General features: G+C 40.4%; 2 protein-coding genes across 3 annotated transcripts; one reads left to right on the top strand and one right to left on the bottom strand.

Moving 5' to 3' along the window:
- Nucleotides 1–194: 194 nt before the first annotated feature.
- LOC146981157 (ubiquitin-conjugating enzyme E2 L3) lies at nucleotides 195–7,989 on the bottom strand. Its single transcript, XM_085786121.1, has 4 exons — nucleotides 7,845–7,989; nucleotides 5,902–5,997; nucleotides 5,609–5,795; nucleotides 195–1,880 (listed from the first exon to the last, which is right to left on the bottom strand). The coding sequence occupies exons 1-4, from the start codon at nucleotides 7,869–7,871 to the stop codon at nucleotides 1,726–1,728; spliced, it is 465 nt and encodes a 154-aa protein (XP_085642247.1). The 5' UTR covers nucleotides 7,872–7,989; the 3' UTR covers nucleotides 195–1,725.
- Nucleotides 7,990–12,192: 4,203 nt separating this feature from the next.
- LOC146981156 (E3 SUMO-protein ligase PIAS2-like) lies at nucleotides 12,193–18,374 on the top strand. 2 transcript variants are annotated; one of them, XM_085786135.1, is made up of 8 exons: nucleotides 12,193–12,271; nucleotides 13,865–14,049; nucleotides 15,573–15,660; nucleotides 15,761–15,811; nucleotides 16,456–16,546; nucleotides 16,652–16,786; nucleotides 16,889–16,994; nucleotides 18,249–18,374. In XM_085786135.1, the coding sequence occupies exons 1-8, from the start codon at nucleotides 12,258–12,260 to the stop codon at nucleotides 18,362–18,364; spliced, it is 786 nt and encodes a 261-aa protein (XP_085642261.1). In that variant the 5' UTR covers nucleotides 12,193–12,257; the 3' UTR covers nucleotides 18,365–18,374. The 2 variants fall into 2 exon arrangements, with proteins under 2 accessions (XP_085642261.1, XP_085642260.1); XM_085786134.1 differs by having other exon boundaries at nucleotides 13,862–14,049.
- Nucleotides 18,375–18,921: the final 547 nt, after the last annotated feature.

Below are 18,921 nucleotides of genomic sequence, written 5' to 3'. Positions count from 1 at the left end.
GTAGTAGGTAGCTCATGAGCTGAGGTTTGGAGCAACGGTATAGTTGTGACATCAGGTTAAACACCTTTGTAATGTTTAGTAAAAGTTAAGTTAATCTGGGATGGAGCTTTAAACCATGTGGGTGGGTCTGTGTTAGCTCTGCTCTGTCCAGTCAAACAAGCCAAACATGTGAAGATCCAGTTGACCAGCAGGCAGACAGTGAGGCCAAATGGTTAGCCATCTTTATTATGAAACAATATTGGGACCAGATCAAACAGCTGTTACATGGTGGAGTTTTTGGCCACTGCAGTCCCTTCCCATGTCCTGACACATCCCCGGTCAGCCAATCCGCTCCCAGCTGCCTTCAAGGTGCTTGTTTCTATAGGACCGCCCCGGGAGCCGCGCTCCCTTTTCCAGCCGAGCCGCCTCTTCCTCCAGCTTCTCCCTCCTCCCTCCCGAGGAGCCGCGTTCCCTTTCAACCGGGGCAGCTGACAACCTGCTGCTGGAATATGTCTCAGTGTGGTAAAGGGCTCTGCCTCTGATGTGACAGGTGGGTTATACAGGTGGGAGAGGAGACATGCGTGGGGGAGATTCAAATTAAATGAACGAGGTTCTTCCCACAATCCCATCAATTTAATTACACCAAGTGCCAAAAGCAAAAAAAAAACATGTGGAGGTGGATAGAGGAGGAGGAAAATGATCATTACTTCAGGGAAAGAAAGTGACAGCAGCCGTTTGTGATGCAGGAAAACAGTTTAACAGCATCTCAACGTACATCTGAGAACGTGTGAACATGTGGACGAAAACTGCTGCTGATGAAGAGCAGCAGGTTTGGAAATAAATGGAACTGATTTTACTTCGTCCGTAGCATTTTCAGCGATAACTATTTAATTCACGGTATGTGGCTTGTCAGAGTGTGTTTCTGCTTAGAGGATTACAACCTGTCTGTGTGTGTGTGTGTGTGTAGTTGTGTGTGAGGGATTGTTCCACAGAGAAGAACAGTGCAAGTCTAGAAGCAGAGGAGGGGAGGGAAACGCCTCCATCCAGGTCCTAACTACAGCTTCTATAACGTCGGTCACGTTTGATCATTGGTGATGGGGGCAAAAGAAAAAAAAAAAAAAAACAAGAGTAAATCAATCACTTCTCCTGCTCTGCAAAAATAAAATACTTGAGAAAAATCATGTCTAGTGAGATCTATTTAACACAAGAGCTGTTTATATGAAGGAAAAGCCAACAGAAAATCAACACATTACTCTGAGTATTTCCATCTAACTTCATCTGAACATCGTGTTCCCTTAGCATTTCAATTTCCATTTTTCACTTTTAAGAAAAGAGTAGAAAGTTAGAAATGGTCTGGATATTTATGGCCGAGGAGGAGGAGGAGGAGGAGGAGGTGGTAGGTGGAGGTGGAGGTAGAGGAGGAGGAGGAGGAGGGAAGAGGAAAGGGAGGAAGCTGTCTGATCCACAGAGAGTCCTGGATGGGGAAGGGCGGCTTCGGCTGCCGCTTGCCGGGCTTCAGCTGGGCAGCTCCTGGGCTGCGGGGAGGACTGGTGTGGGGCAGTGGAGGGGGGGGGTGGGTGGTGGAGGGGAGTGAACGAGGTGTGGAGGGAGGGGGGAGGAGAGCGAGAGAGAGGCGAGAGGAGAGGTTTGGTATTTTGGTCGGGCTGAGGGTGAGATAAGAGGAAGAGGGGGAGAGAAAGAGACAGAGAGAGAGAGAGAGAGAGGGGCTACACGCTCGTCAGGTGATCAGTCCATTGGCCGCTTTTCGCCGTGTTTCTTTGTAAACTCTTCAGCGTTCTTCAAGAATTTTTTACGGTCCTTTGAGTATTCTTCTGCTAGGTCTGCCCTCAGGGGGTGCTCCGGCTGGGGGTCGTTCACCAGCGCGATGAGGGACTGAATTACTGCAAGACACACACACACACACACAGCCACAGAAACAAGTCAGATATGAACCATCATTAACGTGAAAAAACAGAACAGAAAAAGCCAATATGGTTCAACAACCATCTACAAGAAATCACAAGAGACCAAAGATAGGTGCAGGTCATTTTTAAGTGGTACGCACTATGATGCCAGTGGGGAAAAAAATGTTTGGAGTGTTTTTATGTCTCAAAATAGACTAAATAAACATAATCTAAAGAAATTTTTAAAAATGATTTATTTTTCGAAGTTTTTGGGGTTTGTTGCTTGTAGGCAACATTGTACCATTACGGTTCGTCATATACTGTATTAGAAACACCAGTCTCTGTAGACTTTCACCTTCACTGGCCTCATCCTCATCTGAATTCTCATTCTCATCTTCGTCATCATCATCATAATAGCCTGATGTTTACTTTACTGCATTCAAAATAAAATTTATTAAGGATAAAAAACTAAATTATGATAAATTATATGTTTTTGAACATTATATTTACACCTAAACACACACTACCATAGTCTCATAATGCAATATTGATTCCATAATGGTCCACTGTTGCCTCAAGGCAACATTGCAATTTTCTATAATGGTACATTGTTGCTTTCGGGCAACAGGTGCATTTTAACAAGTTTCCATTATTTAATAAGTAAATAAATTGCATGGAACTATTAAAAATTAAACTTTACTAATCTATTAGTGTAAATATATTTTTTTCCAGATGAAAAAGGGCCAGGAAGTTATGTTTTCAGACCGTTTTAGTGGAGCAAAATGGCAAACCTGTTTCCCTTGAAAAAGTCTGCAAAAAAGGGTTTCAGTATGGCTTCTTGAAAGTCATGTGATAAATTAAAGCATTGTTATTGGTTCTCTAAGGTCTCCTCTCTTTTTTTAAAGTATTACAGCATTAAATGGGATGAATTGTGGAGATGTGACAGGCCAAAAAGTGGTATGCTGCCTGAGGGCAACATGGTACCATAGAGGGTTAAGTTCAGAGATGGACAGAGTACTCAACCCCAGTACTTGAGTAAGAGTACAAATACTACTGGTCAAAATTTACTCCGTTACAAGTAAAAGTAGCTCAGTCGACATGTTACTTGACTAAGAGTAAAAAAGCACTTGCTTTTAAAGGTACTTAAGTATCCAAAAGTACATGCTTTTAAATGTACTTTAAGTAAAAATAAGAGTAAGAGTAAATTTCTTATTTTTCACATCAATGAATTACTATATTTTTTTCTAAATGAATTTAAGGACCTTTCAACTCTTGTTTCTGAGAATTAACTCTTTGAAACCACCTGCACTGATGTGATTGCCTTTAGGGGTCAGGGTTTCCTTCTTTGACAAACACAACTTGTGTCCAATAGGATTTTAGGAAGAAAAAAAAGAGCAGACTTGAAATTCAAGTAAGAGTAATAAGTACCAAAGAAATCTAATACTCAAGTAAAGTACAAATCCTCTGGAAGTACAGTATTCAAGTAAATTTACTCTGTTACTGTCCACCACTGGTTAAGTCCTTTTACTGCCCCAATCAGACTGGACGCCCGCTCAACAGACATATTACACATCAGAACTTAATATCTCTTTACACTCTTGCGCAGACTTTGGTCATAGTCACAGAGCAACACTACAAATATGGTCCAAAAGTCATATCTGAACATTTGAAGTACCGGTATACGTCTGTGCATGTAATAAACACCTGATAACAATCTGCTCAACAGTGAAAGGAGTCCATGAAATGACACTCGCACTTCTTCAGACAAAAAGGTGTCGCTCAGTCAGTGAGCAGCCAAACATGAGCAACATTTTTAAACTATTATTTTTAAAAAGTGACTAATGACTAGATGGAAACCTCTTATAGTGATCAACACTTTCAATAAATTACTCATTGTAACCCAGTACTCAGCTAACTGTGTTCATGTTTGGTCTTATCATACATGAAAACATGAGGAATCAAATTGTTCAAATGTAATTAACCTGATTATTTTATTATTATACACTATGGCCGTATTCAACTTACTGATTTAGCTAATTAGCTTGTAATTAAAGTAGGGTCTGCTGTTCTTTCAGCCGTCAGTCTTTCATAATAAATTAAAAACCTATCATCTATCTGATAAATACAGGTGCATGCTGAACTCCGGCAACAGATGTAACAATCAACACAACAAACTTTCTCTTCTGCTTCAGTCTGGGGGTCAAAAGTCGACGTTTTTTCCTGTAGCTGAAATCAATCGTGTCAAAACAGACCCGGGCAAGAGGGGGCGGCAGTGGCCCAAACTCAGCAGCCTCTGCCTCCTCAGACAGCTGCTGCTGCTGCTGGAGAGGACGGGACCGTGTGTAGCAGCAGCAGCAGCAGCAGCAGCAGCAGCAGCAGGGTCGGTCAAAGTCGAGCGGTGATTGAGGGGATGAACCTGCATGTGTGAGCAGCTGTGTTGCCCTCCTGCAGCTGCACGCCGAGGGCGACGGCTGCGTTTCCCTCCTCACTGAGCTGCTTTGGCCACGTGAGTTTCATAAGGAAAACCCTGTCCAATCAGAACTACTCATACGTGCGATATTATAAATGCACAACTGTGTTTTTGTGGGAATTTTAGGCTCTCGGAAGTGACCGTCATCAATAAGCGGTGTGAAAGCAGACAGTTAGTCATTTGGCTGTAACATGAAAACCACCGGTGTGACGTTAAAATACAGCGTTGTGTGCACTGCAGGTTAACCTCACCACTGAGATCCATCAGCACAAACTCATATTTATCTCCTCCATCTATCAGCTGAGAGTAAGAAACACATATCAGTACAATTACCTTCACTGGCTAATTTCAAAGGTTCATAATCCTGGAACAGTCTACAAAACATTTACTGTCAGACCATGAATAGTGTGATAACAGTTCCTACTGTATGTTATAGGCTGGTACTATTCTGCACTAGTGACTTGTGACCTTGGTGCAACTTGTGCTTGTAAATGAATGTAGATGTAGATAAACAGCGCATTAGTATGACACCTACAGCTGATAGCTGTGTATATATCTGCATGTTCATTGTCTAACCAAGCCACAGTCAGACACTGAGTATAGTTTCAGTTTCATCTTATTCCCTTCCTCTCTACCCTTCAGTGAACGTGCGGTAGCCATGTTGGCAAGTGTGTGCAGATCTCTTCACAGCACTGTTACCTCCTGTGGGTGTGTGGATGCTTTTGGTTTCACCTTGTGAGTCTGTCTGTCTGTCTCTGTGTGTGAAAGAATCTGTGTTTTACATTTAACTTCATGCTGCACGAGGCTCAGCCCTGTTGTGACTATCAAATTTGATCTTGTCTCATTTCTTTTATAGGGACACATTTTCTGTTATAGCTACTAAACAGTGGGTTTCATTTAAAATATAGGTTTAATTACTGATAGGACAAGGTACCTACAGTTTGTCTTTAATTTAGGGTGCTAGAATACACAGATGCTTTTGGCATTTGCTCATATATTTCCATTTTTTAATGAAACATGGTTAATCATGACTGACTGACTGCTGACCATTAGGGCATCCCTATGTGTCAAGCATGACTCAGCTTGAAAAAATAAAAAATCAGTTGACCTTGTCTAACTTTGTTATTCAAATTAAAGCTTGCATTAGCACCATTATGGAAGAATTTCAAAGGCCCGTTCTGTCGACACACGTGTAATAATGTGAGCTGTAGCAACACCTTACCTCAGCTGTGGTACACAACGCTAACACACCCACCTTGGTCAGTTTTGGTAGCAGGCTTCCAGTTCTCTGCACTGATCACAGGCAAGCACACCTGCCCCTTCTCATCAATGTTGGGGTGATAGATCTTTGTCTTGAATGTGATCTTGGGAGGCTTGAAAGGGTATTCAGTGGGGAAAATGATTTCGATCCTGAATGCTCCTTTGTCATAGGGAGGGTTGTCCTGAAAGTGAGAGAGGTTGGAGGTCAGTAAAAAAGGAACTCGTTGGCCGTTGGCCTACAGATTTGTCCGGCCTGTCAAACAAGGAGGAGGAGGAGCGGTTACTTACAGGAACGATGAGCCCTTGCCATGACAATAGGTTTGACTCCTCGACTTGAATGTTTCTGAAGTTCTTCATTCCAGACCTGCGAATCTCTTCAAGTTCCTGAGGAAAGAGGCAGACAGTGAACATTACACATACGAGCAAGACAGCAAAGCAGGTGAAAGACAGAATGGAAACTTTTTAGTACATTTACAATCCAAGTCCATTTAGGAAATAAATAACATTTTATTTAGCGTGCTGTTGGTATAAAAAAAACAGTTTGGGAATGGTTTAAAGTCTAGCACCAGGAATTTATATTAAACATAGGCTACATTCAGTAGTGCTGAAAAACAATGAAGTACTGGAATAGACATGCATTAGCCTATCAAATTCTGTGATCAGTGGCATTTATACTGTGGTGGTGATGATACAGTAGTATAACAGTGTAACAAACAGCAGCCTGATAAGTCGTCAAGACACTGGTGCTGTGTGGGACACCGGCAGATTTACACACTGTAATTCCTGACATACTGGTTCGACCAATTCCTACAAACCTAAGTTGAGTTGTTTAAACCTGATCTTCAATCGGCTGGATGAGTCTAAAGTGGCTTGACACTTATCTAAGTCAGTGTAATGTTGATCTGTGAAACACTGCTGATAACTATGGTCATAATTTCCTCATGCTTGAAGTTTTTTTTTGTCGGACTGATTTCCTTATTGTATTCGGGCAACCAAGTTTACAAGCCACATATTTTATTGGGTGTATCATCAGATTTTAAAGTAGCTGCTGTGCAAAGTGTCACCGTCGTGTCTCAGTTATGACACATCCTGCGTTATGATCGTAATCGCACACGTAAAGTGTATGATAGGCTACTTTACCAGAGTAATCTGTAACAGGCTACTTCTCATACAGCGTCTATGAAATCAACTTTCATTCTCTAATCTATAAAAAAAAGGAAGTATATTGGAGTAATAATGGTAAATCAAAAAAGAAGTGTCGTTAAGTTAATCATTAACACAGCTCTTCTTTGTTTCCTGCTTCGATGGCAGTGACATTTCAATTGACTTTTACTTTCACATACGACCGTTCCCATTCTGTGGGTGGCAGGCAGCTTTTAAGTTAGCTTTGTGGCTGAAATAAACAATATAATGTTCAAAACACTGTGCGCTATAACTGTGTAATTTACCGACCCTGGTCATTGTATGTGGCCTGCTACAGGGAACAAGGGGCTGAGGGGAGAGGCAGCACACAACAACCGAGCGTTAATCACATGCAAACGGGTAGGATAACGCAGACCTTGCGTAATGTTCCATCGTCGCCTTTCGAATCGACGTTAAACCGTTTAATGAATGTCGTTCGTGTGTAACGTTAACGGGCCGTGACTCATGTTGGAACCGTGTGGATTTACACCACCGGGCTCGTGCTCAACCGCGCCTTGACGACGGTCTCCATGAAACCCGGCTGCCTGAGAGTTCTGTGGCTAACGCTCGCTGCTGGCTAGCTGGCTAAGTTACCTAGCTCGCTAAAACGCAGCTAAGATCCGGGGCTAGCGTGTTAGCTGATTAGCAAAACGCCTTATGCGGTGGAAACACGTCCAGGATCTTTTGTTATAGCCACATCTTGACCCACTGACTCGATCATACAACCCTTAGCTGCCTGGTGGTCAGTATTGGCCGGTACAAACGAAGCACCAACACGGCGGTTGTTGTGTTTTTTACGGAGGGGTTGACTCCAGACTAGACTCTCTGGCCTAATTTGCCGGTGCTTGGCTTCCTACCGTCGGCTGGGTGAGCAGTAGTGACCTCTCGTTTTTAACAAGTTTTCAACCTAGAGACCGCCCCCCAAACGCGTCTTCATTCAGTAACATTGCTTTATAAGAGTTTAGGCGAATGAAGAAGGTGGCGGAGAGCTGCCAACCCGTCTAGACACTGAACAAATAGAATGAAAATAACAAGATCGGGAGATTTACCTTGGCCAGCCTCCTGCTCGCCGCCATCTTGAAATTACTGTGTGTTCCCAGAATACACAGCGCGGGGAATATGGGTCTGGTCCATAGGTCTGACTGTGGGGCCGAGGATCGGCCATTAGCCCGTCAACTAGATCCCTGAAATGGACATCTCGGGCAAACGCCCAGTTTTCTGTCACTTAAAAGTCCCATAAGAAAACCTTTAAAGTGAATCTGTTTAATGACTCCAGACTGCTTTCAGACTTTTGTAATGTAAGCTTGTACAGTTTTTTCTAAAGTAGAAGAAAACTGTTGATGAATTTACAAAATTTCTACCAAGGACAGGACTAAAACTTCCAAGGGAAAGCCAGTCAAAATTTAGAGGCATTTTCACCACCATCATCACACCATCCCAAATCTGATCTAACTGTACTCTTCCTAAAGTTTTGTAGTTTCTGCAACAGGTTAGATTTTCTTAGACTCAGCCTGAAATTCTGGGAGAAATATATTAGTCAAAAAATTCCAAATGGTGAAATGTTCATGTGACGGTTTTTCTCACTGGTTGAGTCTCCAGTCCATGGAGTCAGTACCTAATTATTGTTTGAATGTATGTGAGGCTAATATTATTCAGTCTAACTCTCATCACCCACACTTTTGTTCCCTACACCTAAAACTTGAACTCGCGTGTTCGTTTGATGAAGTATGCAGGAGACGTTCAGTTACAAAATTTTAGATATTTATTTATAAAAGAATCAACTAGGAAAAGAGATCGTGTACAGAGCTCCGGACCAGACTAAGTTTCCCTGACCAACATGCCGCAGCAGCATCAGTTCACGAAGTCTGATACTGTCTACTGTCCCTGTCCGGTTTTATAGTTACTGATTACACAAATGCAAGATATGATGTAGCCTAATTGATGTAATGTGCATCCTCATTGGCTGGAGTCCGTACGCCATGACCTCGTGTCTGACCCCAATCTCATGCTTGGTGCTGATCAGCTGTTGATAGCTCCTATTAAACAAGGGACAAGAGAAAGAGAAAAGGACAAGACACGCAACCCCCCGCATTCGTCAGCTTTCCCCTGCGTCAGCTGACTATCACAGTTACACTAGGTACGAAGACCAGATATCCCAATTGTTTATCAAACAACCAGTACACTCAGTCCCTGTGTGTAACTGCTACTTCCCCTGTCATGTGTATGTCATTCTCTGGGCTGTAAGAGCAAAACACAGTAATTACACCAATTATAGAAAAGTTGATTACATGCTTCATTATTAAACTGATTGTCACGAGCTTATCATATGTCTAAGGCAAATGTCAATATCCCAAACATTATAGCAATATACGATTTTGGGGTAAATATCACAACAAGGTACATCCTCACTTCTTAGAGAAAAGTGGAGGAACAGTTGCAGACCAGGGGCAGTGTGGTACGGGGAGAGCACATCGCCTGCTAAAGAAAACTCCCTATGAAATAATGACAGTGTGTGCTCAGTGAAAATAGGCCTATGTTTAATGCAATGGATCGCTGATAAAAGAAACAGTTGGATGGAGACAGATAAAGTTTTCAAGCAGTAGCTTTACTTAGCTATACTTCTTCTAAGGTCAAGTGTCACAAATTAACCAAAGCCTAGGAGGACTAAAGAGATTAATGAGGTTACTGTGACAGTTTTTAAACATGCACATTTTAACATTTGAAAATGTAATGGTAAACAGTACATAATGGACTGTATAAACATTGTAGATTTCTGACACGTGTTACTGTAGTAATTAAATGTTAATAGCCTATCCAAACCTTACACATCTGCCAGTGCATTAAGTGAAGCTGAAGCCGTTTTCAATTTTCTTCTGGTTTTGAAAAAACAGTCTGAGCCATCCTTACCACTGTTTGAGCTGAGTTAAAAGGACATGATGTGCCACAGCATTGAAGGCATCAGATTTGTGTGCGGTCCCTGCAAGGTGGTATTTCCTTGGTGACAACGGACAGTATTTCGTCACCTTGTTACATTAAATGAACCCTTTTAAATGGATCAATAATCCAATAATCTCATTGGTATTCATGATAAAACATGTGGTACAGTGTTATAATGACTACTGATAGGGGAGGACACCGCTTCATGGGCAAAGCTGAGAATGACCACTGAGATTCAATTCAAGATTCAATATTTTTATTGTCAATTCAACCACATGTATCCTACCAGACATACAGATGAATCGAAAAAGCAGTTTCTCACTGTCCCACGGTGACAGAATAAAATACAATACACAAGACAGGACATAACACTGAAGTAAAAATAAACAATAAAGTGCACAATAAGACATTAATTGTTAACTGAGGCATGTAGCAATAAGAAGACAAGACTGCAGTGGCATGTTAGCGTGACCCTTTTTTACAGTAAATTCTGTCTTGTACTGCACAATCATGTATTTCCCCCCATTCTCTGTCTCTCTTTTAATTTTCTTAATTGTCAGATGGACTATGTGTCTAAAATAAAAGAGATAGATAGATAGATAGATAGATAGATAGATAGATAGATAGATAGATAGATAGATAGATAGATAGATAGATAGATAGATAGATAGATAGATAGATAGATAGATATCTTCGTCCAGACTGTGGAACATGTTTGTATGTAGGCCTACACTGAATAGTGGGGAAAGCTCTGTAGCTACTTTGTATTTTGTGTTTTTCTTTTTTATTCTTATCCTGTCTCTTTTTATTGTGCTTTATATGGATCCCCTTGGTTCTGAAATAAAGAAATGAGTTATTATGAATATAGATAGATAGATATAGATAGATAGATAGATAGATAGATAGATAGATAGATAGATAGATAGATAGATAGATAGATAGATAGATAGATAGATAGATAGATAGATAGATAGATAGATAGATAGATGCTGAAGTCCATATAGCACCATAAGAGTAAAACACATACAGGAAAGAAACATCAGTAGCCTAATATTAAAAAACAAATTAAAAAAACATGATCATCTTTAGGAAACCTCAATATGAGGCAGGCAGAGATGGACAGAGTACTCGACCCCAGTACTTGAGTAAAAGTACAAATACTACTGGTCAAAATTTACTCCGTTACAAGTAAAAGTAGCTCAGTCGACATGTTACTCGAGTAAGAGTAAAAAAGTACTTGCTTTTAAATTTACTTTAAGTAAAAGTAAGAGTAAGAGTACATTTCTTATTTTTCACATCAATGAATTACTCTGATTTTTTCTAAATTAATTTAAGGACCTTTTAACTAATTGTTTCTGAGAATTAACTCTTTGAAACCACCTGCACTGAGGGGTTAGGGTTTCCTTCTTTGACAAACACAGCTTGTGTTCAATAGGATTTTAGAAAAAAAAAAAAAAAAAAGAGCAGACCTAGTAAGGAGTAGCTACTTTTCAGCCTTCCTAGAAATTAACTCAAGTAAAAGTAAAAATATTTGTCTTGGAAATGTATTCAAGTAAGAATAGCTAATAAGTGCCAAAGAAATCTAATACTCAAGTAAGTACAGTGCAGTACTCAAGTAAATTTACTCCATTACTGTCCACCACTGGAGGCAGGTGAACAGGAAATAGACTAAAAGAAAATACTGGAGTGTGGAGGAGGCGGGTGAGGCACAATGTTGTCTTAAATGGCTCTTTTTCTTCTTTCTGACCTTGGGAGTTTTCTTACATATTCTTAACCTTTCAAAATAATGGTCTGTGATACCAGTAACACCAATGACACCAAATCGAAAGACAGATATTCTTTTAAAAATATTTTTATTATTATTATTATTTATATTTTTTTTTACATTTTCAAGCATTTGTGTGTCTGGAAAGTGCAGGGACATGTTTTTCACCGTATTTTGATAATGAACGGGGTGAGGCAGGAGATGCCTCGGCAGTTTCTTTAGAAAAACTCAGTATATATATCTATGAGGAAAACTAAAGAAAAAGAACAAGAAGAAGGAGGAAGAGGAGGGAGTGGTGGAGGAGGAGAAGAAGGAGGAGGTAACAAGGTTTTTTTTTTTTTATTCAAAACTTTGTTTCACAATACAAAAATAGTTTTTCATGGTAAAATGCAATTAATAAAGCACATTTATATTATACGCCAGGGGGAATTTATAAGTTTACAACAAAATGTTCAAGTTTCCACATATATTGATAGTCTTAATCGCTTTCTGGTTGTTTGAAAATTTGATGGAGGTTATGTATTGCTTGAGCTCACTGTTAAAAGCAGTAAAGGAAGGTTTTTTTTTAATGAACTTACATTTGTGAATATGAAATTTTGCCATTAAAATAATAAGGTTGATAATAAAAGTTATGTTAGCTTTTTCCTTGTTTTTTTTTCAGGTCAGGGAGCCCACAAGGGGTATCAGGGCCAGTTGCTGTGGCGTCACCCGGAAGTGCTGCGCGCTGGGCGGGATGACCTGAACAACAAGATGGTGGAGAATGAGGAGTTTCGGGTAGGCGAAGAGAAAAACACTGATTGGCACTAGCTTGTGTGAACGCTGCGCTGTGCATCGATGACTTGTAACCAACACAATAATCCGTGTACGGTTTCCTGGGCCGATGGACAGAGCACTGGCAGGACAGGAAAGGAGCTTTTTCTCTTTTCTTTTCTTCCCCACAACAACAGATCGTTTACGACTCGGTAGTTAGTTAGCCTCGATGCTAACAGTTGCATTAGCCAAGCGCCTAGAGACTGTTGTTGTTGTTGTTGTTGTTGTTGTTATTAGCTCGCTGCACACACACACAGCTGGGATTACACAAAAACCATGAACTAGTTACTGCAGCCAGTGTTTAAACACGTTGATATCTACTGTTGTTATTATCTCGCGAGTTATAAAGCGACTTGTGTAGTAGGGGAACCGAGGTCGAGCAGCTAAAAACACCACCAACACCTAGCTAGTTTGCAGAAAAAGTTAACACAATGTGTATTGGGTATCTGGATTAGCAGCGTTTTTACAGTTTAAAGTCATCGTTTTAGCTTTTTTTTAGTGAACCCAGTGCGCTGTCATGTTGAAAACTGTATTTTTTGTGTATTTGTTATCGAGCTGCTGAGTGAATTGCTGGTGCTCCCACAGAGAAGTTGATGTTAGCAGACAGTTAATTCAGTCATATAGTTGCACTAAACCAGAATCTGATTGATAAAAAGCTGTATAACTAAGTCAGACGGTAGGGAAAGGTGGGTTGTTTTGTTTTGATGTGTGCTGCAAGGAGGATAACAGCTGCTCTGGGCTGGGACAGGCTACTCAGGCGTTATGCACGTTTTGTAAACAAATGGGAGCTGCTACGGGTTGTAATAAGGGCCAAAAAGGGGTTGGAGCTTGTTAAGTGGGAGTGTAAAGTTTGGTAAACCTGTAAGTAGGGGGGAAGAAGGTCAAGTCTGAACATGAACATGAACACCTGCGTGAAAGGATTTGCTGCAGGTGTTAGTAACAGGACTGACACATCATTACACAGCCAGATGTGCAGTTTATAGCTTCCCTCTGTTGCTCAAGACAGGTTGAATCCAAGACCTTTACACTAAAACCATTCAAATCCACGTTTTACCTTATGACAAGACAAATGTTTTCTAATTTATTACAGCAACAATTTGTGTGTTTTCTATTGGTGTAACATGAGTTTATAAAATGTCCTGTCATCATGTAGGCTACTTCTTCAGGGCAGACCAGATGCTTCAGTGCAACAGTTTCTGAAAGTTAGTCCTTGTAAGCGACACGTGGTTATCAGTAGAAGAAAGAAAGGTTTCATTTGTTTCTTCGGCAGGTTAAGGAATTAAGTTTGATGCTGAAGTAACATCCTTTCTTATAGACTGTATGTAACTAGCTGTTAATGCTGAAGTTAGCTATATGGCAACTTACAAATAAAGGGCATAAGTATTAAGATTGTTTGATATGATTTTTGAAATTTGGCTTAATGTAGGCTATGGGATTTTAACAGATGATAAAAAAAAGGTGAAGTTTGTATACATACATAGGTGAGAGTTTAACACACCTGATTTCAAGTTTGCTAGTTTGACGATAGTAACTGTGAGTGAATATCTCTTTTAGCAGGAGTCAGTCCTGTAACGCAGACTTGAGCCTGTTGACCGGTGAAACAGCCGCTTGGCCCAACATCGAAACCAGTATGAATCTCCAGCAGTCGACCCCCCTCATCCCCCCCGTCCACCCTGATGTGCAGATGAAGCCCCTGCCCTTCTATGATGTGCTGGACGTCCTGATCAAGCCTTCAAGTCTGGGTCTGTGCTGTTTCCTCTCTCTTCTGGTTTTAACTTATTGAACTCTATAGGTTCTGCTCATAATGGTGTTGCTGTTGTAGATATGACATCCCAGTTGTAACCTGTAAAAGGTGAAAACCACATTTCTCAGATATTTAATTTTTTTTTTTTAACTATGGACTAGCAACAGCTTTCATATCAAGTGTCTCAGTAATCAATAATACATTCTCCTGACATGTTGATCATTTACATGGGAATCTTTTCTGTCTCTGTCGCCCCGTGATGTGAGTGTGGCCGAGCTGTTTCCTTTTTTTTTTTAAATTTCTTTCTTCAGTTCATCCATATCATATATACACACGCAAAAAAACAAAAAACAGTCAGGACTTCATAATTACAAGCTATGGACTAGCAACAGCTTTCATATCAACTGTCTCAGTAATCAATAATATATCCTCCTGACATGTTGATCATTTACATGGGAATCTTTTCTGTCTCTGTCGCCCTGTGATGTGAGTGTGGCCGAGCTGTTTCCTATCCCAGGTCGTTTTATTTTCAAGTGTTGGTCAGAGAAGTCAGCAGGATGTAGAGTCAAGGGAATTAACCGTGTCCTGTTACTACAATGTTACAAAAATGTAAAACAAGTACATACAGTATATGAACAATATACAAAAAGTCATATTGCAGTTGTTTTGACAGATACAGATATTTTTTTTACATTTCACAGAAAAAATATACACATATGACTATAAGCAAACAAACAGTCCTGATAATATTTAATTAATTGTTCACAGGGTATCCGCGGGGTCTTAAAAAGTCTAAAATTTGAAAATCTAAATTTTAGGCCTTAAAATGTCTTAAATTTGTTGAATTAATAATTAATAAATTATTATCGATAAATACATTAATAAATAAATAATGTGTTACATAAACATTTTTAATTTCACTCCCCAATTTCTTTTTGTGCCCCCAAATAGTTTACTTTAGGCGTGCTCCTTGGAAAAAATGTTATGGTAGAGCCCTCGCTACCGCAAATGCTCAATAAAATGCTCCTTCGACACTTCATTGTGCTTTATTGAATGTATTTTCAACTACAAACAAGCCTAACATGCAACTTATATATTGCAATCAATTTCTAATTTTGTGACTCTGCATTTCTTTTGTATTTTATTTGTCATGATAGGTCTTAAATTTCATCCATAATGGTCTTAAAAAGGTCTTAAAAAGGCTTAAATTTGAGCTGGTGAAACCTGCAGAGACCCTGGTTCAGCTCTATCTCTGTATAAACCACATACAACAACATGTATTACCACCGCTGATCAAGGAAGGGGCAACGCGTGTGGGGAGTGTTGGTGCAGTGCGATCTATGTAAAGGGAAACAATGTTGCAGAATTACAATCTGACAATTATCTGACCAGGTTTAATCTGAAGTTATACCTTGTGGGTTTGTGCGTGGGTCGTGGTAATTCAGTTGTGTGAAGAGCAGCGGTGTGTGTGTGTGTGTGTGTGTGTGTGTGACCCCTCCTGGTTGTCATGTGTGTCTGCAGGAGCGAGCACTGCACAGAGATACCACCAAGAAAAATATTTCATCTTTGCCTTGACGCCACAGCAGGTTCGAGAAGTCTGCATATCCAGGTAGGACTGGTGACGGTGGATGTGCGATGATCACTGAGGAATATGTGGCTGTGTGTGATGGAAAAAAGACAACACAGTTTGAACCATGTTTGTTTTACAGGGACTTTCTACCAGGAGGCAGGAGGGACTATATGGTTCAGATTCAGCTGAGGTGAGATTTTCTGGATCTTTAAAGTCTTTGCAACTTCAGATGATGCATCCTGAGAGATACTGTAGCTTGATGAATGTTTTCTTGTTGAGTCTGGTCTGAGTCAAAACACTAATGTCTTTTGTTATTTTCATTTATAAAATGTATTCAGGCTCTTAAAGGGACAGCGAGGAGTTTTGGAAAAGTGAAGCGTTTTCACACTACATTTATGAGCCTCCGCGCGCACCGTGAAATTCTTTGACCGGCGCAAGACAGACTCATGTTTTCATTCATCAAGAATTAAAGTCAGAGGTTCGAAGACGATCACATACCGTTGTAGTTCCGACCATAAACGGCGATTCGGCGGCGTTATTCTAATGACTCGCCGCGAAACTGAAAGTAAGGAAATGCTGGTCGGCTCGACCAGCATTTCCACCACCACTAATAATAACAAAATAACGATAGAGACAAAACGATATATTTATCGAAAATGGGCCCATTAACAAGTGTGGGTAGCGGAGATTCATCCACATTAATATGAGACTTTTTTATTGTCGTGGAATTTTTCGTTCTGCCGATGGAGAAACTCCTCGTTGTCCCTTTAAGTCTTTTGCTATTTTCATTTATAAAATGTATCCAGGCTCTTAAATGTTCCTCTTTGTCATCAGGTTTTGTTTGTCAGAGACGAGTTGCCCCCAGGAGGATAATTACCCCAACAGTCTGTGTATAAAGGTCAATGGGAAACTTTTCCCTTTGCCAGTAAGTACTTGTCTCACAGACCAACAATAACATCAGTCCGACTCCAGCGTCAATGCTTCACAATGAAGACACTAATAACCATGTGTTATACTACTACTCCTGCAGGGTTACGCACCGCCGCCAAAAAACGGTGTGGAACAGAAGAGACCAGGAAGACCCCTGAACATCACCTCCCTCGTCAGACTCTCGTCCGCGGTACCCAACCAGATCTCAGTGACGTGGGCACCTGAGATTGGAAAAGTGAGAGCACACAAACCTACCCGGATCTATGCAGCCTTTTGGTTTTTGTTGTTTTTTGTGTGGGCTGCTCGGTAACAGTTTGTGTGACTGACTGTTTTTCAGACCTACTCCATGTCTGTGTACCTGGTGAGGCAGCTGACGTCGCCGCTGCTGCTGCAGAGGCTGCGGATGAAGGGCATCAGGAACCCAGACCACTCCAGAGCACTGAGTAACTACTTTACTTTACTTTATTTGTTTATTTGGGTGGGACAGTGCACATCAATGAACATATAAAAAACATGTAAATGTGCGAGAGGAGATAAAACATTGACATTTTTACAACACTTCCATGGGTAGTGGGACCTAAAGAGTTTCTGAGAGATAAAGTGCAAGGTGCAAAAGTGCTGGGCCAAAGTGACAAGTGCTAGAGTGCAGGAGTGCATGGGTACCAAGTTGTATTGCACAGTGCCCTAAAGTGCACATCAGTTTAAGGTGCCAGGTGTATTGCATCAGATAGCGCATCAGATTAAAGTACGACATGGTATATTATCCACATATTAGAACAACTATTTATATTCTATCTATATTCACGTTTTTGTTGCCGATCTCATTCAAACACTGCAGGTATTACATGATTGCACCCTGACTGATTATTGCACACGAACCGGCCATAAACATTCACACATAGTAACTATACCTCCATTATTTCACGCATACCGGTCAAAAACATTCGCACAAACAACTACACAGTCACCAACACCAACACACCTGGCTACAGCTGCAACCATTCGTTTTTTGATTGATAAGTTGATCAATAGGAATTTAATCGGGTACTATTTCTATATCTATGTCAGATATCAGCTGGTCTCAGTTTCTCAGACTTGAGAATTTGATGCTTTCCTTTATTGTAAGTGAGAATAAACTCAAAACACAACAGGAAGACAAGATAAAACCACGGACTGTGGGACATGATGTCAATATGTTTTCATAATAGATTTAATCAGGAGGATAATAAGCATATTATGGAGAAAAAAAACAAAAAACATTACAACATTACAAATCTTCACGAATCTAAAGATTTTTTTACCAGAGCATTAACATTACATAATACTGTAGATGTCAGTCAGGTCACATGCACTAACCTGGTTCCTGGGAACAACTGGTTCCCCTGCACCTTATTTTGAAAGAATGTACTTCCTTATTTTAAGTCTCTGCCGTAGTTCAGTGTGCTTTAGTGGACAGCACATGGGAATCTTCCTCACATTCATACCTGCGTGACAAAAGTCAGAAAACATAAAGAAATCAGGTTTCACTAATTTGTTTCTTTAAATATAGAAACCAAGTTTCTCACATATAGGTTCACAACATTAGTGGAGGCAGGTCCTCTGCGTGTGGTTATCATTTATCAGTTACTTTCTTTTTGGTGCCGTAACTTGTTTTTGTCAGATGAAGTGAAATGTTTCCTCTTCCTGCTTTGTTCCAGTTAAAGAGAAGCTGACAGCAGATCCCGACAGCGAGGTCGCTACAACGAGCCTCCGAGTCTCACTCATGTGTCCGGTAAATGAAGCTTCTGTCTCGTGTTCGTCTGATTATAGTTAACGCTGTTGAACATTGTTGCCTGCATGTGTCTGTCTGGATCTATAAAGTTATGGTATTAGGTAAATCTAGGTCAGGGCTATTCAACTGGCGGCCCCCGGGCCATAACCAGCCCACCAGTCAAGTCAGATTGGTGGGCATCAACCAATAAAAAATAATAATCATTATCATAAAAATATGATGAAAAAATATCATAAAACCTATAACATTAAATATAAGAGTGAAGAGCAAAGAAAGAGTGGAGAAATTGTGCAATATTTTTGCCAAAAGAAATGTTCAACGCTCCTATAAACTGCGCCCAGATTACAACACTTATGACATCTTCTCACCCACACTTGTTTATCAGTCCTAGCCTACACAGTGTCGACGCACTCCACTGTCCTGCTAGAGGTTGTTTGTTTTTTTAACTTATTTATTTATACACCTGCAAACTGGTCACCTTTTGGCTACAGTCACCTTTTTTATGTCAACCAGGGAAGTTGAACTGAATGAAGAGGGTTTTAGTTTTGTATGTTGTCACCTTTTTCACTACTCCAGAGTTTGTAGGTCTGATATTTTAT

Source organism: Trachurus japonicus, chromosome 9, assembly GCF_045865225.1.
Source record: "Trachurus japonicus isolate A0001 chromosome 9, Traja_1.0".
NCBI lineage: Eukaryota > Metazoa > Chordata > Actinopteri > Carangiformes > Carangidae > Trachurus > Trachurus japonicus.
This window is presented reverse-complemented; position numbering and strand designations above follow the sequence as displayed.